General features: G+C 44.0%; 2 protein-coding genes across 2 annotated transcripts in view; both read right to left on the reverse strand.

Annotated features, from left to right (window-relative positions):
• LOC127785824 (40S ribosomal protein S23-like) overlaps positions 1 to 13270 on the reverse strand; it is a 36373-nt gene extending 23103 nt beyond the window's left edge. The window contains exons 1-3 of the mRNA XM_052313205.1: positions 13202 to 13270; positions 12953 to 13107; positions 12745 to 12871 (exon numbers count right to left, since the gene is read on the reverse strand). Coding sequence (XP_052169165.1) covers positions 12745 to 12871; positions 12953 to 13107; positions 13202 to 13270 — 351 coding nt within the window. The remainder of the gene's footprint in view (positions 1 to 12744; positions 12872 to 12952; positions 13108 to 13201) is intronic.
• Positions 13271 to 20271: 7001 nt separating this feature from the next.
• Positions 20272 to 24800, reverse strand: LOC127752747 (probable apyrase 7). Its single transcript, XM_052278150.1, has 3 exons — positions 24272 to 24800; positions 21668 to 23647; positions 20272 to 21102 (listed from the first exon to the last, which is right to left on the reverse strand). Exons 2-3 carry the CDS (start codon positions 23493 to 23495, stop codon positions 20822 to 20824), a joined length of 2109 nt encoding a protein of 702 aa, XP_052134110.1. The 5' UTR covers positions 23496 to 23647; positions 24272 to 24800; the 3' UTR covers positions 20272 to 20821.
• Positions 24801 to 26251: the final 1451 nt, after the last annotated feature.

Genomic DNA, 26251 nt, shown 5'->3' on the forward strand with positions numbered 1-26251 from the left:
ATTAATTGTGCAAATATTTTATGTGCATTTTTTTAGAGATATGGAAAGTCGGGAATGGATGTATCATTGGCCGAGGTTTTTGTCTCCATATAGAAATGAAGTGTCTAAATTTATTGGTATTGCCAAGGCACACGCTGAAAAGAACAATATGAGGAAGATAATTTGTGAATGTGCTGACTGTAAGAATGAAATAGCCTGGGACTTCGACGATGCTTTTAAAGTGAAGGAGCACTTAGTAACTCGTGGATTTATGGACGAGTACAAAATATGGACACGTCATGGCGAAGAACAAGTGGACGGGCCTGAAAATGTAGTTCCGACACAAGTTGAAGACATGGTGCGTGACGATGGTTCTGTTGAGGACAAAATCGACCTACAGGAAATGTTACGTCATGCAGAACCCGAGGTGCTGATGGGGTCGTCTAGAGGGTTAAATAACTTTGAAGCTTTACAGAAGGCAGCAAAGGAAGTTTTGTACAATGAGTCGAAGAGCTGTGACAGTGAGTTCACAACACTACGGTAAGTTCTCGAACTTATGAGGTTAAAGGCGATACATGGATGGTCTGATACTAGTTTCGACAGTCTGTTATAACTTCTGCAGAAAATGCTCCCGAGGCCTAACTCACTACCATCCAGCACATATCAAGCAGAGAAACTCATATGTCCCCTTTCACTTGGTGTGGAAAAGATTCATGCGTGCGTAAATCACTGCATACTGTACAGAAAGAGTACGCTTCTTTAGATGAATGTCCAACATGTGGTGCTAGCCGGTACAAATCGAATAGCAATACTGGCCTAGAACCATCTGACACAACTGAGGGACGACAGAGAAAAATCCCGCAGCTTGTGATGTGGTACCTTCCTGTCAAAGACCGCATTAAACGGATATACTCAAACCCGCGAGATGCGGAACTAATGCGCTGGCATGAAGAAGGGCGCAAGAAGGATGGGATGATTCGACACCCGGCAGATGCTCGTCAGTGGATAAACTTTGATGCTCAGTATAGAGAGTTTGCTAAAGACCCACGGAACATTAGATTTGCCCTGAGTACTGATGGAGTTAAATCCTTTTGGAGACATGAGCAGCTCACATAGTACTTGGCCAGTGCTTCTCACCATGTATAATCTTCTTACCTGGCTTTGTCAAAAGCGAAAATACGTACTACTCTGTATCCTCATACAGGGACCCCGTCAGCCTGGTATTGATATTAACGTTTTTCTTGAACCATTGTTGGAAGATATGGTTGATTTATGGAAAGAGGGATTGAAAGTGTGGGACGAGTACTTAAGGGAATACTTCACAGTGAAGGCCATCATCTTCGTGACCATTAACGATTATCCAGCAATGTTTTCAGTTTTAGGTCAAATTAAAGGTAAAACAGGATGTGTAATCTACTTGAATGGAACGTACTATAGGTATCTCCCGGGTTCCAACAAGCTTGTGTACATGCGGCACCGGCGGTTCCTACGCACAAATCACAAGTACCGCAAGATGAAGGCGGAGTTCGATGGCACTGAAGAGACTGATCCTGCACCAAAACCTACATCGGGAGAAAAGGTGTGTGCAATGACAGAAAATTGTTTGTGAGTTTGGAAAAGTGACTAAGAAACCATCAAAGGGGACAAAGCACAAGAACCCGAAAAGAATACGAAACAAGGGGATAGTAAGAAGCAAGATGATAGTTCGAAGCCAGATGATAAACTCCCTCCCCCATTCAAGAAGCATTCCATATTTTTTAAGTACCTCTCATACTGGAAAGATCTGTAAGTTCGGCATGCCATAGACGTCATGCATCTAGAGAAGAATGTGTTTGACAACATAGTTAGAACATTGTTGGACATGCCGAAGAAGACTAAAGATGGTCTGCAATCAAGGATGGACCTAGTCGAGATGGGAATCAGGGAAGAGTTACACCCTCAAGAAGGAGAGAAGAATGACAAAGTATATCTTCCACCAGCCTGTTTCACACTGACACCTGAGGAGAAGAAGTCATTTTGCAACTCACTCCGTGATGTCAGAGTCAGTCGACTAGTTTCCATGAAAGATTTGTCGGTATCTGGTTATAATTCACACGACTGTCATGTCTTGCTCACCGTGTTTCTTGCAATTGCAATAAGGGCCATAAAACCGGAGCATTTAAAGGTTGCTATCACAAGGTTGTGCTACTTTTTCAGCGGAGTGTCGCATAAGGTCATTAGTCTCGAAGAGTTAGGAAATCTCCGTACATTCGCACATGAGACACAGTGCCAACTTAAGATGTGTTTCCCTCCGTCATTTTTTGATATGATGGTGCACCTCATTGTTCACATAGTGCCGCAGATGGTTGCGCTTGACCCATTGTACCTCCATCAAATGTGGTCATACGAGCGTTACATGGCGGTTTTGAAGAGTTACGTCCGAAATCGTGCACATCCAGAGGGATCAATGGTTGAGGGTTATAGTACTGAAGAGGTTGTCGAGTGCTGTATTGATTACCTCAAAGATGGATATGCAATTGGAGTACCTGTGCCCCGACACGAGGACAGATTGAGTGGCAGGGGAACGATAGGAAAGAAGAGATTCGTCACCCATGATCACAAATCATTCCAAGAAGCTCACTTCAGCGTGCTTCATCAGTTTGCTATCATTGAGCCGTACATCGATCAACATATCGAACAAATACGAGCTAACAATAAGGGTCGCACCACCGAGTGGATAATGAAAGAACACAAGCGTATCTTCATAGATTGGTTGCGAGACCTAGACTTACCTGAGGGACAAACTACCGATGAAATAACTATGAAGCAGTTGGCTTGTGGTCCATCAACTACAGTAAATTCTTGGTAGGGATATGACATTAATGGATACTTGTTTAGTACAAGAGCACGAGATAATAAGACCTGTACGCAAAACAGCGGTGTCCGTGTGGAGGCAATTGATGAAGCCGGGGAAAAACAATCATATTTTGGGTTTATTGAAGAAATATGGTAAATCAACTATGGGCATACAATGCAATTCCCTATATTTAAGTACCAGTGGGTAAAATACCCGAACGGGGTCAATGTTGATAAATTCGGTCTTACTGTTGTTGACCTGGCAAGTGTGGGTCACAAGGATGACCCTTGGGTACTCGCCAATCGCGTAGCACAAGTGTTTTATGTGAAAGACCCATCAAATTTAAAGAAAGATATAGTGCTACCCGGGAAACAAAAGATATTAGGAGTGGATGGGGTTGAAGATGTCGAAGATTACAATCAATACGATAGTATGCCACTTTATAGTCAGTTTGTACAAAAGATTAAGAATGTCGAGACATCTACTCAGAAGACCGTGAAGCCTTACATGCGCACGGACGGTGTGGGAAAAAATGTTAAAGGGTAATGATTTTTGAGTCGCATGTAAGCATATAAGAAGTTAGTAGTTATGTAATGGTGGTATGTTAGGTGATGTGTGATCATATCGCAAATTGACGAACAATTGCACTCAACATTTTGCATATTAGTTTGTACTAATTTTTATGTGCAATTACCATTTGTAGGGTAACATTTACAGTTTTTTATTTTTTAAAAGTTTTTTTAAAAGAGGTTTAAAAATTTAGTAGCATTTTGTTATGTTCACTTACCATTGTTTGAAAACTTATTTTAAAAAGATTTCAAACAATGGTAAGTGCACATATAAAATTGCTACTATATGTTTTTTAAAGTAGTAATATTAATGTTTGAAACATTTAAGTAATATTTACATTTGAAAAGTAGTAATACTAAGGTTTATCTACTTGTATGTACAATTACCTTTTTTATTACAACTACTGTAGACATTTTCAAATCACAAAAATAATTTTAAAATAATTCTGAAATAAATAGAGTCATCCTTGTAAAAATCTTCGTAGGCGGACCGTCCGCCTGCGAAGATCCTTTCCCTATATAAGGGCAAGCCCGCGGCGCCAAAATTTCTAAGTCCAGGCGGGAACCCTAGAAATTTTGGCGCCATCAGGCTGCCAAATTTTTTCGCCGCCGCACACCTCCGCCGTCCTCCGCCGCCACCCGCCTGCGACCTTCACCCTCCGACCATCGTCCTCCGCGCGCCGCCTGCCTTCGAGCTCGCGCCGGCCGCGCACTACACCGCGCCGCCGGCCGTCGATCCAGCTCCACCGCCGCCCGCTCCCGCCGCCGGCCGCATCGCCACCGCCTGCCGCTCCACCGCCGAGCTTCACCGACCGCCGCTCCACCGCTCCGCCGCCGCCGCCGCCGTCCACCGCGCGCGCGCGAGCTAGCGCTCCACCGCCGGCACCATCCACCGCCGCCGGCCAATTCCCCCCCCCCCCCCCGGCCCCTCCACTGTGCTGCCGACCTCTCCACCGCCGCCGGCCGCTCCACAGCCGCCGCCGCCATCTCTCTCTTTCTCTCTCTCGCAGTCGTCCACGAGCGGCTTCATTGCCCTTTCGTCGTCCACGAGCGAAGACGTCCTCGGCTGAACGGCTTCATCGGCCGGTCATCGTCCACGGCCGAACCTCGTCGTCGACCCTTCCTTCGTCGTCCAAGACCGAAGCTCGTCGTCGGCCGTTCGTCGTCCACGGACGTGTGTGAATGTGGGTGTTTCTTTTTATATGTGTGTGCATGTGGGTGTGAGGGGGTATATATGTGTGTGCATGTGGGTGTGAATGGGAATGAGGGGTGGGTGATATGTGAATGATTGTAAATGTGAATTTGGGAATGTGGGTGATTTGTGAATGAAATTGGGAGGGTATGTTCAATTTTGCAGGATATCTGTATTTGTCAAATTTTTTTAATAACATGTGGGAGGGTATATTAACATTTTTTTAAAAAAATATGGAGGATATGTTTGCCTTTTTATTTTTTTTTAAACAACATGTCGAGGAAATGTAATTATGAATTAGTGCACTACTTGATAATAACATATCAAATTTTGTACAAATTTGTTTGTACTAATTAATTTAGCATAATAGTAAGTACTAATTAATAACATTTCGCAATTTAAATTTGTTTGTACTAATTAATTTAGCATAATATTAAGTACTGATTAATAGCATAAGTACTAATTAATAACATATCTATTCTAGCATAATAGTAAGTAGTAATTAATTTCGCAAATTAAATTTGTTTGTCCTAATTAATTTAGCATAATAGTAAGTACTAATTAATAACATTTTGCAATTTAAATTTGTTTGTACTAATTAATTTAGCATAACAGTAAGTACTAATTAATAACATATCTATTTTCGCTATGTATTAATATGGGAATCTCAGAGAATTTAAATTTGTTCATATGACATATTGTTAATATACAGTTTATTTTTGTACAAAGTTGTTTGTACTAATTTGAGTAATTTAAAATGTGGAGGATAACATTTTTTTATGTTAGAGGTTTGAAACGATGGCCAATAGTACTAAAGGGACTGAAGAGAAAGGTTTAGGGGAGCAAGAGCAGTCCCTTGCTGCTGTGGTTGCTCCAGAACCAACGGTCCCACAGGAAGATAGTTCCGACAGCGATGTAGCTGACGAAGACGATGAGTACTCCTCGCCAAGCGATCCTTGTCCAAGCCCAAGCCCGAAGAGAAGGAAAAAGGGCGACGGTGAAGAAGGCGACAAGGACTACATTCCCCCTAAAGAAGGGGTAAGTAAACTTAATATGTAAAATATTCACCGTGATAACTATTAGCCCGAGCTAATTCGAAACTTTCATGTATACCTTCTCGTAGGAAACGGCGCCATGGCAATCAAAACAGCAGCCGAAGAAAAAAGTTCCGTCGAAAGACGACGAGGTACCAGCTAACACAACCGGCTCAAAGAAAGCGAACGGTCAGCAAAGGCGAAGAAAAGGAAGGGCGAGAGAACCGTGAATAGAAAGGATGAAGGGTTCCATATTGTTACTCATGTTTCGCCAAAAGGAGAGCCGCTCGCCCCTAAGACGGCACATGTGAAATTTAGTTCACAGTGTGGCATAATAGTAAGGGAAAAGATCCCCATCACGGTCAAGGACTGGGATCATGTATCGAATGGGGATAAGGAAGTCCTATGGAAAGAGTTGAAGAAAATCTTCCAGTTCCCGGATGGATCAGACGCAGCAGTGAGGAATTGTGCACTGCAAACAATGGCCAAGTCTTGGCGTGGTTGGAAAACCACCTTGAACAAGAAATTTGTGAAGACGGGACGCACACTGTTTTTGACTTATGCCAACATAACCCCGAATCAGTGGGACGACTTTCTGACGTTGAAGAACTCCCCGGAAGAAATTCAAAGGAGCCAAAAGTATGCAAAGTTGGCCAAGAAGAACAAATTTCCTCATCGCTTAGGCTCCGCGGGATACGCACCAAAGGTGGAGCAGTGGACAAAAGAGGAGGAAATGAGGAAGAAGGGGCAACCGATACTAATGGAGGAATGGACACAGAGATCAAGGAACTGGGTAAGAGCTAGAACTCCGAAGATCACAGATGAAGGCAAAGTATCGTTTGAAGATCCGGAGCTGCAGAGCGTTGCCAATAAAATAGAGAATTTATCCAGTTCACAGAAGAAAGGATTTTTCAAGCCTAAGAGGGAGAAAGATGTGCTAAGTACGGCGCTGGGTACTCCTGAGCATGGGGGAAGGGTTCGAGGTGTGTCGAGCTAGATGAGTTGGAAGGAAGGGTTCAAACATGACCCCCACAAGAAGCGTGAAGCGTACAAGGATAAACTTAGAGACGAAGGGGCTGCGGAGTTTGAAAGGCAAATGATGGATTTCTGCGTCAAGCACATGCTTTTGCCTTGCCCCGAAACCAAAGAACCTGAGCCAGATTACCCCTTCAATGACCTCAAAGAGAATACAACCTGCAGATTGCACGTTCCCATTGGACGCTCCGGGAAAACTCTTGAGGCTGCTACAGCCATTGCTATCCCTGGGAGAACATATAATGAAGAGTTCATACCCGATGCATATGCCAAGGTGCAGCCGCAAGTGGTCCACGAAGGGTTTGAGTCCTACGACATTGACTTCCCGACTGCAGATGGTGTATCCGTACTTGGGGATGCGGTCGATCTTGTAATTCTCTGGCACAAGAATGACATATCCTTTTAGATTGGGCACTGACGCCACGCAAAAACCTGTGGTGCCAAAACCGGGGTTGGGAAAAACCTCCGAGACCTCCTAAGAGGAAGGTGACTGATAAGGCGGAGGAACCCGAGATGCAAAAGGAAAATCCAGTGCCGGAAGTGCCACCAGAGATTGCAATGCCAGAGGCAGCCATGGAGATTCCAGTGCCGGATGTGCCCATGGAGATTACAGTGGCAGAACCAGAGGTGCAATTTGTGGCATCAGTCGGGTCAGAAATAGAAGAAGTACCACGATTCGAATGGGACGGTACAGAGCCAGAAATATTTGAAGACCCTTCTCCTGCGAAAGACCCCGAGGTGCAAGAGACCACGGTCCCTGAGAAAGCCACTACCAGTTCAGAGGTGCCTAGAGTGCTTAGGAGCCACGACTCCAAGTCCAAAGATGAGAACAAGGAGAAGTTCATGGTAACCTTCTTCAGAGGGGGTAAGGAACATGCCAAGCTCATAGATGATGACCCCCAGAAGGCCGCTGAACTAGCCGGGCCAACATACTTCGCAACCGATGATTGCCCGGAAAAGTACGAACATGGGAAAGCACTCTTGCCGGAATGGGCACTGAACGAAGGACCATGGGAGATGAAAAGGTTACATACCTTCTACATGGAGGCCAGCAAGAAAGGCTTGGGCAATATAACAGCTTGATCACCGGCAGATTGTTTCGGTGAAGAAGGTTACGTATGGCTAGATTTCTCATATCTCCGCGCCATATATCGTCGGGATAAGATGGACGTCAACTACATCGGTGTTTGGTGCATGTGAGTATGAGTTTTAATTAATTATATGAAAAATATGTACAATACAAATCCATGTGATTGTTACTAACAAACTTCTTCTGCAGGATGCAATACATGGATGCTAAGAAAAAAAAGAACCTATCGGCTTCTTGGATCCAACTCGGATCTGCCAAACACAACATACCGTGAGGCTAGCACCAGGGTATGACCAACGGAAGGGCATGAATCCAAAAGAGATAGCTGAATATAAGAAAGGCTTGCACAAGGAGAAATTGATTACTGTCGCACAGTACATTGGATGAGCCTTCTTGCACTTTCAAAATAAGAGAGTCGTCATGGCTGCTTATAATTTTAAGTAAGTCCGGTACATTTATCTTCTGCACATATGTCTTATTTTAGCTGGTACTAACTAACTATGCTGTTGTTAATATGTAGCGATCATTATATCTGTTTACTCATCCACCCTAAAGACGAAACCGTGGTAGTCTTGGACCCTCTCGATTACAGTCACAAGCAATACAAAGAATTTCTAACAATCTTACAGTAGTAAGTGATTATGACTCTTGCATTTTTATATGAATGTATTATAAATAAATATCCTCCTTAATGTGAAACGGTACGACATCCATACAGTGCGTACCAGTACTACAAGTTCAAGGGTGGAGAATAGACCCAAACAAGGGAGAAGCTGCTAGTACGTACCTATTAGCCGGTAATATTCCACTCACTTAATGTATACCAATTGTTTCACTAATTGCAAATTTTAACTATTTTTTTATGATATGTCCTGAAGTGTCACAAGCAACCGCGAGGAACGGTCCTTTGCGGGTATTACGCTTGCGAATTCCTTAGAGTTAATGGAAGGTACAGGATTAACGCGGAGGATGTAAGTCTCTATACTATGTGCTAAACAGCTTCACATATTTATGATACTAATATATTGTTTATCTTCAATGCATGCAGTTGCCAAGATTAGAATGTCGAACAAGCTTTGACGATACAGGCATCAAAAATGTCCAGCGTGATATGTGCCACTTCATCCACCATGAGTGGTGTCATGTGAAAGGAGATTTCTTTGACCCAGAGGGTGCCCTAGCCACAAGTGACGAATTCAAGGATTTTCGGGAGTGGAACAATGCTATGCCATAATGTATTAACTAGATGGCATATTTGTAGTGACAATGTAAAAAAATATTGTAATATATATATTTTTGCAACACTTTTGAGTAATGTAATATATGTACATTTATCAGTACCAAATGCTTGATAATCTTCCAATATATGTACATAATAATCTACCTGCAAAAATTTCTATTCAATAATTTAAAAGTAATTTACGGGCAAATTATTATTAAATTTCAATATTTTCTACCTATCTTCGCAGGCGGAAGTTTTTTTTTTTTTTTGTAGGCGGCCGATTCCTATTTTCGCAGGCAGACCGGACTAGCCAACGTCCGCCTGCGAAAATTATCTTCGCAGGCGGATGGCCGCCCCGCCTGCGAAGATCGGCGATCTTCACAGTCGTTGGCTTACAGGCGGACGGCCGCCCCGCCTGCAAAGACCCTTTTCGGCCGCTATCGATAATGTTTTTCCTAGTAGTGGGCAGCGACTGATCTGACTCCTCCACTTCGCTTTCCACCATATCGTCCGCCATGTCGAGAGTCTGCTCTGTCCTTGCGGCAGCAGCGAGGAAGCCGCTGCGCCGGAGTTCCCTCCAGCGGTGATTCATGACGCGCGAGGTCCGGCTGTAGACAGCGTGGCCAATCTTCTTCCAGCGGTCGCCCAGGCGGTAGTGGAGGCGTAGGAGCTCGTCGTCGTCGTGGGCAGTGAAGGGGCGGTGGTAGACGTCGCGGGCGAGGTGGTGGCACCACCTGTCACGGCACGACCTAGCAGAGCAGCATGGCATGCTCCTGGCGACCCTACTCCAGCGGCGGAAGCCGTTCTCCTTGACGAGGCGCGGCAACCAAGGATGACGTACCAAAGTACCGGCAAAAACATCTTTAATTTTTATAATAGTAAAGAATTGGTATTTTCTTTTTTTTCAAACTTATTTTTTGAATTCATTTGAAATTCATCAAAGTGAGCAGTACGCATTTGAGAGGGGATGCGCTTTGGGTGTCATTATTGTCGAAAGGTTATACATGAAAATGGAATGTAGGAAATGTTGACACTATGGTATACGCAAGATTGGAATAGGGAGATAGTTTAGGTCTTTAGTAGTATAGGTAAGATTGGAATAAGGAGATTTAGGAGTATAGGATACATTGGTACTAGGGTATACGTGAGATGAGAATAGGGACATGGGATAGAGAGATTCTTATATAAGTTCTGACTCCTGAGATCAACGGAATAGTCCTATTCCTGTTTATATGTATAGCTCCAGGACGTATCAGAGATAGAATACAAAATGGGAGTAAGCTAGCTAATCTAGCCCATTTGTCATTTAATTCAGAAAAAATTGCTACACAACTCAATTTTGCCATAATCATACTTTCCTCTTGCTGTTATATCGCACCTCGCACGAGACATGCATATTACATTGCGTTTAAGGTACTAGGTTACACAAAAATAGTCATATACTCGTATTAATGCCTTATTGCCATACCATTATATGAATATTATTGTAAAACAACATAATCGTCATGACCAGATGATTGGAATTAATATTGTTTGTACATCAGTACATGACCAACTAAAAGGTTGTACAGCTAAAACAAGGAAAATCATTACAGAGTACAAAATAGGCCAGTAGCTAGATTTCATCAAACTGCCATGCACGCGAACCCTAGCGCGAGGCTGCCGGCCAGGGGATCCATCACGTGGTCGGTGGCAAGGCTGCAAGAACCGAAGCTCGAGGCAAGAGTGTCCGCAAGGGTACTGCGCTGCAACTCTAGCGACGGCAGCGACTGATCAGCTGGCTCCTCCACTTCGCTAGTTTCCACCATGTCGTCCGCCATGTCGAGCGCCGCCTGCTCCTTCCTTGCGGCAGTAGCGAGGAAGCCGCCGCGCCGGAGCTCCCTCCAGCGGTGCTTCATGACGCGCGATGTGCGGCCGTAAACGGCCCGGCCAATCTCCTTCCAGCGGTCGCCGAGGCGGTAGTGGAGGCGCAGGAGCTCGTCGTCGTCGCGGGCGGTGAAGGGGCGGTGGTAGACGTCGCGGGCGAGGTGGTGGCGCCACCTGTCGCGGCACGACCTAGCGGAGCGGCGTGGCATGCTCCTGGCGACCCGGCTCCAGCGGCGGAAGCCGTTCTCCTTGGCGAGGCGCTGCAGCCGCGCGTCCTCCTCCGGCGTCCATGCCGGCGGCAGCTTGAGGCGGACGATGCACCTCGCGCGAGGCGGCGGCGGCAGCGGTGGCGTCGCCATGATCACCTCCTGATCCATCGCGACCTCTCAATCTGCTCGAGCTGAGAGCTACGGCGACGACAAGTGAGGATTCAGATGAAGAATCGCGATTCACCGGTCGATGATGAAAGACAGGGCAACGCCGTTGCACTGTATACATACCTATATAGCGCTAATTCCTTCATTCGTGTCGGATTACGAATCGGAGTCGGAGTGATTAATTAATTAGCTTAGCATGCACGCGTGGATTAATCGCTAGCTTCGGACTCCGTATATTTACTAATAGTCTAATAGTGTTTCCAATCGAAGGAAAGTATTCAAGTGCAACGTAACGGTGTTTACTATCCCGTCTGACATTTGAAACAAAATCATGAGAAAATCTATGAAATACTATCAACAAGCACTCTAATCCCATAAATACCATCGACATACGCAACTTCCTGAAAATGCCATCATACAAGCCTATTTCTTCTGAAAATGCCATCACACCGTTAGTCCACACGGTTAGAACAAAAAAAAATTACAAAAATGACCAAATTGCCCTCACTCCAAATTATACTAACCCAATCCAGCTCCCGATAGGCGACAATTGCGAGGTGGCGCTCACAGGCGGCGGCAACATGGGCCCCCCAGGCGGCGGCGCAGGGCTCCCAAGCGGCAGCGCGTCGGCAGCAAGCGTTCGTGCGGCGGTCCTAGGCGGTGAGACGGCCGCTCCTAGGCGGCGGCGAGATGGCCGCCAAGTGGACGCGTGGCGGTCCCAGGCGACGGCGTGGGGCTCCCAAACGACGGCGACGAGGCGGCGCTCCCAGATGGCGGCACGGGGCTCCCAGGTGGCGTCGCGAGGTCCCCAGGCAGCGACGCTTCGGCCGCAAGCGCGGCGGTCCTAAGCGGCGGCACAGCGGTCCCAGGCGACGGCAGCGAGGCGGCGCTCCCAGGCGAGGCGCAGGGCCCCCGGGCGGCAGCGCGTCGTTCGCAGGCGCGGCTGTCCCAGGCGGCGGCACGGGCCCCTAGGTGGTGGCGCGGCGGTCCTAGGCAGTGGCGTGGCGGCAGCAAGCATTCGTGCGGCGGTCCTAGGCGGCTGCTCCCAAGCGGCGGCGCAGGGCTCCCAGGCCACGACGCGTTAGTAGCAGGCGTCTGTACAGCGGTCCCAGGCGTCAATGTGACGGGCGGCAAGGAGGTGGCAGGTGGCGGCACAAGGAGTGACTCAAGGGCCTCATGCATCGGCACGGTGGTCGCAGGGCTGAGGAGTTTTGACTTGATTATTAGTCTGCACGTTCAATGCCTAAAATATGTAAGAGAAAATCCATGAAATGCCATTTCAGATAAACTATTTCAGTGAGTGGTGATCATGAAACACATACATTTTTGAAAGGGCATGTAGCCTAGTGGTTGCAGTGACCTGAGTAGCACCCCAAGGTCCTGAGTTCAAATCTCCATAGGATCGAATTTCAGATTGGATTATTTGAGGGCTAAATTCCCTATTTGATAAGCTATGTTTCTAAAATTAAAAAGGCTGCATATATCCAGTTGGATATAGAGGCCGGTTAAAGAAATACCCTTCTTAAAAAAAATGAAACACATACATTTTCCTTGATGAAGTTCAAGCAACCGTCATTCGGCACAAAGGCAGCAATCTTCTTCCCATTCTTCACCAGCTGAACACGAGCACACTTACAGATGGCAGAGTTTGGCTGCTTGGCCTCAATACCACTATAATGAAACAGATGGAAACTAGTTCAAGTTAAGAAAGCATGAGTAATAAAATTGAGCATGAGTGTTGTCCAGGCATACATCTTCTCCAAAACAATGCCCTTGGCATGAGATGATCCAGCAAAGGGTTTCTTCCACTCATTGCCCAAGTGGCTCTTCTTGTATGCCTTGTCGGCCCATCTTTGGTTCCTGCGGTGGGTCCTGAGCTTGCGCCCAGCTCCCATACCACATGTTTTCTTGCAATGAAATTTCAGGACCAACTTAAGACAAATGCTACGTCTTACGATTTTGCTTAACATCTCCCGCGTGATTTTTTTCCTGGCATTTGACCTTTTTTTGGCCACATGATCTTTGCACAAGGCATAGAAGCCCACGAACAGCCCAGCAGCTCATCATCATGCCTAACCCTGATTGCTAACTCCAACCCCGGTCCACTCACTGCCCCACACGACCACGCCCGCACTCGTTCCCCGTTCACATCACATCGCACACACGCCACGCTGCTTGGATCCGGGTCCGTGGCCAGCACCCGCACCGCCGCAGCGCGCGCCAACGACGGTGCCGACGTGGCCGTCTTCCAGCAGTTGGTGCGCCCGCCCTCATCTGTCCCCCTTCTCGTCGATAGATCCCGCCGCCTCTTTGCCTCCCCACGCGCGTGGATCCATTGGTGACGGCGACGGGAGGGGCTGATCCAGCGCCCGCTTGGTGATCAGGAGCTCTCCGTCGCTCTCCCACTTCTCTCTTGTTTCCTCTACTCTCTCTCTCTCTCTCTCTCCCACTCCGATCTGGCACCCCCTCCTTCCCCGCAGGCCGCACGTATCCCACCGCCTATCTGTCTCACACGCGCGTGGCCTGATCTGCTCCCTCTCCCACCGACAATGCGGGCCTAGTCTGGCAGTCGCAGAAACGGACACTACGGTTGCTGTCTTTTTAAGATGCTATAGATAACAAAAATATAAGGTCATTCACAATGCATCTATATGTCATTTGGCCTCAACTCTCCAACTAGACTGATTGTATACATGGAGAAGAAAAGGAGGTGGGGCCCATGTCTTCACTAGCTTCGCGTGTCCGAGAGCCTCGTCAGAAGAAAACAGCTTTTTCAATCGCATCTCAGCATCTACACGTGAGAAAGCATGACACAAAGAGAGAAGGGGGAGAAGCTCACCGAAAAAAGGTAATTACAAAGAGAGAAGGGGGAGAAGCTCACCGAAAAAAGTAATTTTAGTGATGGGGCTCGCATAGGAAAATGTTTGGTGTGGTCCACCTGAATCCATGCCGCATTGTGGAGAGGAGGAGCTTCGCTGTTTTCTGTACGTGGCTGTTTAGGCTCCTCGGAAAAACAGGACGCATTGCTAATGCCCCAACACTCATTCTAAAGCTAAGAGCACATAACGTGGCAAATGGAACATTCCCTGCAAAATGCCCACAAATCAAGAGAAGTGAAATTTAATGGTACAGTGTACTACAAGCAACACAATCTAATCGGTCTCCTGGACCTGATGGCCTTAATGTTGGTTTTTATAGAGTTTCTTGGCCTTGGATTAAATCTGACATCACTCAAATGGTTCAAGACTTTTATGTTTCAGGCCAATTTCCAAAAGGTATGAATGATACTAATATTACTCTTATTCCTAAAAAAAATTATCCTACTTCTCCTGCTGATTTTAGGCCAATCAGTCTTTGCAATGTTTCTTATAAAATCATTTCTAAATCTTTGGCCGATCATATCAAAAGTGTTCTTCCTGATTTAATTTCAGATTCTCAACAAGCTTTTATAAAAGGTCGTCACATTGCAAATAATCTTATTATTGCCCAAGAAATAGTTCACTCTTTCAATTTAAAATCTTTTAAGTAAAATGCTTTTCTGCTGAAACTTGATCTTGCAAAAACCTTTGATCGTCTAGAATGGAACTTTATTGAGAAGGCTCTTCGTCGTAAAGGGTTTCATGGTCATTTTATAAATCTTTTCCTTGCTTGCATTAATTCGGCAAACTTCTCTGTCAATCTTAACGGCCAGTCATGAGGAATACGACAAGGTTGTCCTTTATCTCCTTATTTATTTATTCTTGCATTAAATGAACTATCTGAAATGATATCTAATGCAATTCAAACAGGTCAAGTCAAAGGAGCTTCTTTAACTCCAAATGGTACCATTATTCACTCTTTAATGTATGCTGACGATCTTATGATTGTAGGTCAAGCCACTCCTGAAGAAGCTAGAAGCATCTTCCAAATTATTCAATGTTTTTGCAATCAATCAGGTCAAACTCCAGGTTGGAATAAATCTTCTATTCTGTTCAGCTCTCATACTCCTATCCTATCAGTGTCACTCAAGATATTTTATCCATTTTCCCTGTCTCCTTAATGAACAACAATTCCAAACATCTTGGTCATCCTCTCATTCTAAATACTAAAGCCAGAAACACTGCCTACAACTTTATCATTGAAAAATTCAAAACCAGGCTGTCAATTATTAAAGCAAAAACTTTATCCCATGCTGGTAGACTTTCTTTAATAAAATCTGTGTTTGCTTCCATCCCTATTTTCTATATGTCTACCATTTTACACTCCAAAAAACTTCTAAATAAATTAACTGCCATTATCAGGAAATTCTGGTGGACAGGTACCAATGATGAAGACAGTAAAAAAGGTATTTGTTGAAAATCTTGGTCTGACATTTGTAAACCTTTTGATCAAGGAGGTTTGGGAATCAAGTATTTCCCTCAGGGCTCCTTTTGGAAAGCTTTAACAAAAATTCCTAAATCTACTTTTTGGAGTTCTATTCCGAAAATTAGACATCTTTTGGATAATTCTATCATCTGGCAACTTTCTCAAGGTGATATCTCAATCTGGAATCAACCTTGGTGTTCTGTTTGGAAATCCCTTCCTAATCATATTACTGATTCTACAATGACTCTTCATTTACCTACAAAAGTTTCTCATCTCTGGAATGATAGGAAAGAATAGGATATTTCCAAAGTGTCTCAAATCTTTGATCCCCAAGTTTCAAATGAAATTTTAAAAACTCCAATTGTGCATTCTAATACTGATGACAAACTTTACTGGATTCATAACTCAAAAGGTATTTGAGAGGTATTTGTACTTCTCAAAGTGCTTATAAAGTCTTATCAACCAACTCTATGTTACCTGCTGCTAATATTTCAAATTTGCAATTAAACCTTTTAAAGAAAACTTGGAAATGCAAATTTATTCCTCCAAAAGTTAAAACCTTTATTTGGAGACTTCTCAGAAATGCTCTTGCAACTGCAAAAAATTTGAACTTCAGAATTCCTACTATTTCAAACTCCTGCTCTCGTTGTAGTTTGTCTGAATCTTGTGCTCATCTGTTTTTTCAATGTGCTTTTGCAAATCTGGTTTGGAAACTGTCTGAATTTCATTTAGATACAATCATCATTGCATCCATGCAAAACATCAGTGATATCTTAGCCTATGTTCTAGCTACAAACAACTCTGAATTAAGCCTTCAAAAAGCCTCTATTCTTCTTTGGATGATTTTGAAAGCTAGAAATGACTTCTACTTTAAAAAGAAAACCTGGGAACCCATTCAGGTTAATTTTGCAGCTCAAATCATGTCTTCAAACTTTATTTCCTGTCTTGATACTATTGGTGAAGATCATGAATCTCAAAATCATGATGTTAACAGCTGGACTTCTCTCAATTCTGCTTCAGTAATTCGCTGTTATACTGATGCCTCCTGGCAGGATGGTAATACTGGTATTGGAATCTTCATCCATAACTCTGATACTCATAAAGCCCTATTTATTCAAGCTGCTTCTAATTTCTTCTCCTCTCCTTTACAAGCTGAGCTTGCAGCAATCATGACAGCCATCTTGATTTGTCAAAAGTTAAATATTATTGATGTTACTCTTCTTTCAGACAATCAGGAATTAGTTAGCCTTTTGCAGGTTCAAGACTATTATTCTCACGAACATCATTGGAGCTTAAACCCTTTACTTTCAGATCTTATTTCCCTTGCAGGAACACAGGCTCTTAACATCAAATGGATTTCAAGACAAGTTAATAAGATGGCTGACTTTCTAGCAAAAAAAGCAAGGAATAAATCTAGACAAAATCTGAATCAAATAGTTTGTCAAAATATTTCCCACTTATGTTCCCATTCTGACTGTCCGACTAAGACAGCTTTGGAATCTTCTCCTTTTATGGAGAATGTATCTTTGGTTGATGTATTATGCTTCTAAGTTCAATAAAGCTCTAAATTCTCAAAAAAAAAAAAAAGCTACTGCAAAATGAAATATTTGTAGAAATTTTTTTTTTACCATCATCTGTAGCCATCTGCGGCAGAACAATCCCACACGACCATCATCAGTGTTAACCACACAACCATCTTCAGTGTTAATTAAGACACAATCCCATTTCAAATAATTTGGAACAAGAAAACTGGCATAAACTAAGATCAAGTTCTTGACAGGCTCCTAACACCAAAAATATTGTATGCTACCATGCATAGGTTCTCAGATTCAAGCATTTAAACCAAGGGACGGGTGATTACACAGCAGCAAAGAATTAATATCGCTTATGAATATGTTTATCACTGACGGTGTCAAATCTGACCAGCACTGGACCATCAATAAGCTCACATTACCTACATCTACCGCAATCTCACTCTCTACCAATCCAAGAACACACAACAAACGAATCAACCAAACATGGCCCATAGCTACACTTCTTATTACAAACTAAGGAAAGAGATAGAGAAAATGCTTCTAGTGAAGACACATGTTAACACGAGCGAATGCAACGGATCGTTGCAGAAACCACTACAACGGACGAAAGAGAAAGGATCTTTTGCACACACCCCATGGCGGCGGAGGGAGAGGCCGAGAGATCTCCGAACGGCGACGCGGGAGGAGGGCTTCAATGACGGCGGCGGCTGAAAGCGGAGTGAGGAAGGAAGACGAGGGAGATTTTATAGTAGTAAATCTCAGCGATTTAGGGTTAGCGTGGCGCGCGCTGAGATTCGTGTTGGGGTGATGGGTGTAATCCCACAGTCCTCGTGAGGTTTGGTGAGAGACTACGAGGCAGCTAGGCCAGTTCCCGGCCCACCATGTCATTGTGTAAACAGGTCCAAGGCCTCCTATTGTAAAAAAAAATTTTGGGCCAATTTGCCAGTAGATTTTTAGTTTGTTTTCTCACCTTGGACGTATATAATCATTCCGATGAGCATTAAAATTTTTTTAGGGGGCCTATGAAAGGATTTGATCCGTAGAAAATTTCAGAGGAAATATGACATGAAGTTCTAAACTATTGTAACTTTGGAAAAAATCCAAATACCCCTCTAAACTTTGATTGGAAGTTCATTAAGCACCGTGTACTTTGAAATCGGATATCTCTTACTATCGAATTTCATGCCCGTTCTCGAGCGATTAGCCCGCCACGTGGCTTCACTCGATTCCAGGGTTCGAGTCGTGCGCGCATCCGTTGGATTAGAAATCAACGGGAGAGATCCACAAAAGGATCTATTTATAAATTTTAATCTTCCAAGGGAGTTTATCTCAAAATGTGGCATCCATCATCCAGATTCCAGAGAAATCCTTTCCTCCCCTCGTCTCGCCGCTTTCTCCTCCACCGAATCGCCGATTCACAAGCCGTCACCGGCGTTGGTCACCGCCACTCCACATCAGTGCGCCTCCCTCGCCAACCCCCATCCCCTAAAATCCCTAGCCCACAGCTCCACCATCGTCACTTCACCTCTCCGCGCCTCCGCATCTCGCGAGCTGAGCGTTGTCGCCTCCTCCTCGTCTCCTCGCTCCCTTGCCGCCCGTCCGCTTCCCTGGCGCAGCTCTCAAGTGGGAGGGCTGCGCGCCGGCTGGAAGTCTCTTGACTCTTCCCCTTCTATCGATCCCTGCGGTGGGAGAGCATCGGCAAACAGTGGTCGTACACCTCGCCGATCGACTTGGCTCGCTGCGGCGGACGACCACTATGACGTCGTCCAGCAGCTACTGCATATCGACTAACCTCACTCCGTCGGATCCCCCGCCTGGAGGCTCTCTGGGACGACAATGCCGGATTCGCCGGCGTGACGCGGTACCGGGCGGACGGGGAAGGCTCGAACGGCCGGTTGCGGTGAACGCTCCTTGGTGTTTAGGCTGGAGATGTCCACACCGCCGCAAGAGGCGGCAGCACGGAGATGCTGAGGGGGCTCACCCGACAACACTGCATGTTGAAGTTTACCACCTCCATAGAAAGTTGTTAAGTGCATTCCTAGCTTACGTCAAGATAGAGCTGGTGTCCCCTGCAGGGAGATACTGTTCAAGATTTATGAGCAATACAATTTCCGCGATGATCGTCCAGGAGTATTGTCCAGCAACGGATAGTAGAAACATGAAAGACCAACCTTTTCCCACCGCTTATGTGGAATCCTTAAATAGCTATAGTTGCAGCTCATTTTTTTGAGAGCCACACAATGGGATGCTCCGTTTGCTGTTGGATTGAAGGAATGATCTAACAAATTGTATTATTGATGGTTTGAAAAGTGAGGATATTATGTTTAGAGATGATCATTACAGAAACTGTACAATGCTCGTATATCTGTTCGCTTGTTTTATATTTTTAGATGATTAAAGTCTCTTTGCGGACTATTTTTCTAATAATAAGAACATTCATATATTTATACATTGGGTCTAATTGGACTGGCTCATCTACACTTTACATGGCGAAAATAATGGCCCATCACCAAATATGCGCGTCGAAGCCGCTCTTGCTTTCTAGTTCAACTCCCTTAATTTTCTAATACCATTTATATAAGCTCATAACATGGTTTTACATAGTTATTTTTATCTAATTTGTACTTTCTCTGTTTCATAATGTAAATCATTCTAGTATTTTCTACATTTATATTGATGTTAATGAATCTAGACACATTAATATGAATGTAGAAAATGCTAAAATGACTTATATTGTAAAACGGAGGAAGTATATAATTTAGTTGAGTTTTATATGTGTTATATTAGCTATTCGAGGCAGCTCGTTTTAGCTTTTAAATACGCAAGACCAACAACATTCAAGCTTAGGGGATAAAATGAACGGTATTATAAAGTGTAGGTAGGGCATGATTTTTATTTTTGTTTTCTCACCTCGGACATATATAATCAATTAACCATTCCAAATTTCCAATTAAAAATTTTTTTTTTGGCCTATGAAAGGATTTGCTCCGTAGAAAATTTCAGAAGAAATATGACATGATGTTCAAAATCATGCAATTTTTTCTTACGCGCTCTTTCTAAACTATTGTACCTTTTCGTGTCTTACTACCATCTGAAAGCGATCAAGTTACACAAATGCGTTTAGCAAAAAGCACCGAAATTCATATCAGTTAGCAGAGTCCAAGTAGTGCATTGTACATCGACATAATTGAATGAGTAAACATAAGAGCACTGGAATTACTAATAATTCATGTTTTCTGTTGGTACCAAATGTCCTTCCACAAGGGAAAACTCTTACATGGTGTCGTACAGCAATTCTACAGACACAAGACCATAGCCCATAGGCAGCTTTATTATGTTGTAGAACAAAAGAATAAGAAACATTTGAAGTACACAGCCTGCTCGGTTGAATTGATATCACAATTTAGAAACAGTGACATTTTGGGGCTAGGAGCTGATTTATATATCTCCAGCCCACGGCCAACCACTTTGGTGAACCATATAAATTTCTTCTTGCAATTTCACCTTGTGACATGTACTGTTGCGCATACATCGTAATGAAAATATCATGCCCAGGACTAGGCAGCAGGCACCAAGTCATACCTCCAATTCTGTGAATGCTAGATCTCACTGAAGTGTCAGTATACCGACAAAATTTGACTTTTGATTAGAGAAGAAATCAAATAGTCCGGAGCTATTATTTACACAAGGTTTGTTATGGGATGGTATTCTCATACTAGTCATGTCATTCTGAAATGTAAGGCTACACCTTTGGAAGATGAAGATCGGCTAGTGACGAAGTGAGATCTTCTCTCGATTGGGATCTCCGACTTTGGAGTGTTGTTTGACCTGGCTTCCACATTCCACTAGAAAACTGCATCTGACCTAAGCTTCCAACAGAATAGCTGTGATAGACGCCCAATGACTGCCTGGAGGACTCCATAAGCTGAACACTGCTGCCTCCTAATCCATGGCTCATGCTGAATGGATGGGGCTCTGACCCAGCAACAGTAGGACTCAGAGGTGTCTTTGTTCTTGCATCACCTGTGAAGAGAATGGCAATACGAAGCAAATTTAAAAGTTTTGTCTATAGGACGGAACCTCAAGCTACAGAAAACAAAAGGCGAGTGCAACAGCCACACAGAAATTGCAGGATGGTTTGACTTCACATAATGAAAGAAATCTCTTTCCATACTATTGTGCCTTCATTGTTAATAGAGTTAAGTAACAAAAACTACTTTTCTATAATAGTATATTAAATAATTAAAAAGTTCAGTCCAACATAATAATTAATATAAAAAGAAAAAAGAAGCAGCTTTTTTAGAATGGAAAGATGTTTGATTGTTTAAAATTAAAGAGATGATGCATAGTATATAGTAGACATATAGTATAACACTTTATTTGGTTTTCCAAAAAAGCAGAGCAACCAATGGCTATACGTCTACTAAAGAAAAATAAATGGTACATATAGTATCAACAGAATTGTCAGGGTAAAAATTTTGTGCTTCTAGAATTTAAGTCCCAACCCCACAGACAATAGATGCTTTTTACATGAGGAAACACCTTAAAGTAACAGCAACGTCAAGGAAAAAAAAAACTCAATACATACCTGAAGTAATATGACTCCATAGATGAAATCTGAAAGGTGATCCCATGCTAAGCACAGGACTGCCTGCACTGTTCTGCCTAAAAAGTGGCAGATAAGACTTGCGGAATGATCTTGGGATTGAATTGCTGACACACAATATGGCACATATGACTAACACAATTGAAATCAGAAACAACACAATAAGAATATTTGGATTTATCTCTCGGTGGAGTATTCTGTATCCTTGAATATCGATTCGTGTAGACAACACCTGTCCAGCCTCTAACAAAGCAACCCCAAGAGTCCAAGTTATACTACCAGAGTCAATTATCACCTGGTTATCTTTGATCTGCAGCCCCTCTCTCAGAAGTGATGTAATATAAGGAGCCCTGAAACAATACTGTTCTATAAAAGGTTGTGGTGGAACACTACTCTTTGCAACCTTCCATGTTTTTTCACAAAATTCCTGGCCTCTATTTAGAACATCAATGAGAGTAGCATCGGCAGTCAAATTGAAAAATTTAAAAACCACATAGAAACCAGACATAGCATAAAACTGCCCATGTGGTTGCGGAAAGGTACTAGGAAGAGCACAAGGTTTAGTGTTGCAGTCAACTGAGCTTGCATTGGACCACTCAGAAAGATTCACTGTTAATTTTGCAAGGGCACTACATTCGTTCCACTGAGGCATCCCGATCAGTTCAACTGCCATTCCCTGCTTCTCTTTGCCTGTTGTCTTCCCTCCAACACTGGGACTTCCATCTAGTTTGAGCGGGTGGCAGTAAGAACAAATATAATCTTCTTTGTATCCCGTTTGTAGACAAGGATGCTTAACCTGAACTTTTCCATTACCAGCTGCCCCTCCCAACTTCTTCACAAGATGTGCAACAGATTTGTCAAATGCATCATTTAGCCCATAACCAGACAGAGAATAAGCACTAAGTTGATGACTGATAGAACCAATCCTTAGACTCATACTTGTTTCATCCTGAATGGAATTATCAGTCTCAAATGTCACCTGTAATGATGATCCACCTAAATCAAGTGAACCATATGTCATTTTAGAAGATGAGGTGCCAAGCATATTCAAATGATGGTTAAGAGCTATCCATCCATAATAAGCTTCATCCATGCCACTGATAATCTTGACTCTGTCTCTAGAACACAGAAACGATGAATTCTTCAGAATATCCCAAGCCTTGTCCAGAAGCCACTCAGAATCTGCACTCGGTAGCTTGCGCACACCAGCTGTGGCATATAGAAAAGCAGGCGTGTGTTTGTGTGCACGTCTAGGAATCAACTTCTCAGCCATTCGAAGGAGGGGCTCTATTGTCATCTTTAATCCAGTTTCATTGTGAACAAGTTTGTTCAACCCAGGTTCAGTCTCCATTCGCTGATAGGCTCGCCCAGTTAATTTACCAGATTTTTTCTTAGGAGCATTTCCTAAGGGTTTCAAAGCAATAGGAAATGTGTTTCCATCGTCATGGTTAACAGACCATTCGTAAACATACACTCTTGTCCCAGTGCTTCCACAATCAAGAATAACATAGTATTCAGGGCTTCCTTCCGAGAGAAAGACATGGAAATATCTCAAAGAAGCATATATAAAGAACACCAAAAGGAACAGAGCAATAGCACAACCAGCAGCTCTCATGCATTTCTTTCGATTTGTTGGTGATGAGGGGGGTGTTTTCTCTTTTGAAAAGCTTGCAACAGTGCCATCTCTTTGAAGTGTGCGGATAGGTTTTGCACGCCCTGAGACCAAATCACTACCAGTGCTAGAGCCCCTTTCTAATGCATCAATTCTTGAGAACGTAGGCAAATCTTGAAGTGAAGAAGACAGCCGCATAGTTGCTTCTTTGTAGTCAGGGTGGCAATTATTATAAGATCTCACTGGTAAGGGCAAATAAGCAGTTGGAATCTTGGCAAACAGAAGTCATAAGGATGCAGCATAAATAACCAGAGTAAATTAATTCAATAGCGCCTTTGCACCGCCTCTGCCTGCAAGAAAATTCCATAGTTAGAATATACTAACGTGGTAAACCACATATGAATAAAGCTAAAATTTGAAAGATGCTCCGCACTAACTAACAACACTCTCGTTATCAGGCATAAGAAAAACTTTCCTACAACACCAATGCAACACTAGCATTGAAGAAAATAGATGCATCCTAAATTCCTAATCTTAGGAAATATATTAACACTATATAAATATCAGTAATATCTGCAAATCAACTCACATGCTAAACCAGGTTTTCCTAAGTCCTGATACTAACTCAGTGCCCCCACGTTAAACTGCTAGTATTCATATGCATCATCCCACCGACACTACAACAGAAACATGTCACCACCGACGACGAACTCCCAGCTACACACTACCACCCATAGGCAAAAACTCAAGGATCGCAGCAACGCGCCCGCCCCCAAACACGCCAGCTTCCCCTCGATTCCAGCACCCAGGATCGCGTCCTCCACCACACCAAACCGCCCGATCCCAGCCACCGACCCCCGAACAACCTAAGATCTAATCGCAGATTGCCGACACGCGACCACAGAAACCCGGCATCGAAGCTGCCGGATTGGATCTGGCCGGGAAGGGGGGGGGAGAGGACACCGACGACTTACCCGTCGCGGCGGGCCGGTCTATGCCTCCATCGCCGCCCACCTCCCGGCGGCGCGGGGCCAGCGGCGGCGAGGATTGGGAGCACCCGCGCGGCGCGGTGGGGCGGAGCAGTTGGGGCGAGGCGGCGATGTGGGCGGGGGCGGTGCCCGCAACGGCAGCGCGTCGACGAAGGACCGGGCGGTGTGGGGCAGCGTGGGGTCGGCGCGGACGGAGGTTGTGGGGGCGTCGTGGCGGATGGAGGTGGTGGTGACGACGTCTTGGAGGCGGCGGCAGCTGAGTGGAGGCGGGCGACGGATCGGGGATCCGCAGTACCGGCGGCGGCGGCGCGGATGAGATTAGGGTTAGGGGAGGGAGGGAGCAAGGGTGAGAGGGCTGGGTGATGAAGGGGCGATCGACGGAGGGAGGAATCTGCGGCGGAGGGGAGGAGACCGGCGGCGAATCGGGGCAAGGAGGGCGGATTTGGGGGGCGACGGTGCGGGCGCGGGTTGGGGGATGAGGACGCGCGGGTGTTGGGGGAGAGGTGGAGATGATCTCGATCGTTCCATTTTTCACGGCCGTCGACTGCTGAATGTAAGAGCGTAGGAGTGAAGGATTAGCTGGTCCAAGTTCACAATTCCGACGAAAATCAGTCGTATTTCACGAAATTTCAAAAGTAGAAACCGTACGAGATTTCAATAAGTTTCATTAAAATTTAAATTTGAATTGATAAAAAAAATCAAATTAAATCTTATAAATAGTATGATATTCGTAGAACTTATTGGGATATAAATTTTCGAAAAAATTGATGTATTCCGTGTATTTACTGAAATTTACACTAGAAAAGAAAAGAAAAAATAACGAATTAGAAAAAGGGAAAAAATCAGTTTACCTCTTTTTTTAGTTATCGATTGAAACTTCGATGATTTCGCTCGGAATTTCGCCAAAGCCGACCGGTGTTCGCGAGCTTATCGGTAAACTCAAGGAATTTGTATTCAAATTTTGGTTTATGAAATTTGTTTGGTATCTACCAGATTTCGTGAAAATCGTCATTCCGCCAGAGCCCGAAACGAAAGGCCATCTTGGAATCGTAAACCCTGGCTGATGAATTATAGGGTAGATAGATAAATGGAAGTAGTATTTTGCTATACTTATGGCATGCACGACGAGGATAGTTGGTAGGCCTATCCTCGATGGATTTGCATGCGACCGCGCTAGTTGTTCGGTCGAGAGATACGGCAACTGGCATAAGGGAAATATATTGGTTGATGAGGAAACTGTTTTACGCGAGAGTTGTCTACGCCAACTCGCTTTGCTGGCAGAAAAGCTATCGCGTGAACGTTCGTGGAAATTGGTTCACGCGAACGCCCCTTTTCCGGATCGTTTCTGTATACTAACTGATTAGATCGCTGTAATTTCAGATCACCAACTATAATTAGATTTGGAGATATACAACATGGACCTTGTGGGCTATAGTAGTTTAAGTTGACATCTTTATCTTATTTTTACTTTTTTTGTTTCTTTTGTGAAATTATTTTTTATTCTAGTTTGTTATTTATTTTGTGATCACAAAATATGTATTCATTTTTAAAACATAACACAACAGCAAAATTTATCTTTGAATTTTTTTTTCACTATTATTTAGAGAAGGAATTTTAAATCATATATAAACTTTACATGTGTAAAGTTTACATATAAAATGTTACTGAAAATTACTATGTATAAAGTTAGTATATGTAAACTTTATACGAATAAAGTTACATCTATAAAATAGAATTGTTTATGTTAGATTTTAGTCAAAATGAGAAAAGAAAAGGCCTGGATATGATTTAGCTAACTAGTGGGCCCGTGAAGATTTTGTATATGCATAGGCTAAGTTGTGGGCTGGAGCAACTTGTGAGCAAGAGCAGACACGAGTTCGCTCCTTTGCTGGCGCACATGCCACACGGCTGGCATGTCCGTGCCCTCACGAGTTTTCTTTTCTTTCATCAATTTTTTTGCCAATT

Source organism: Oryza glaberrima, chromosome 10 (assembly GCF_000147395.1).
Source record: "Oryza glaberrima chromosome 10, OglaRS2, whole genome shotgun sequence".
NCBI classification, from domain to species: domain Eukaryota; kingdom Viridiplantae; phylum Streptophyta; class Magnoliopsida; order Poales; family Poaceae; genus Oryza; species Oryza glaberrima.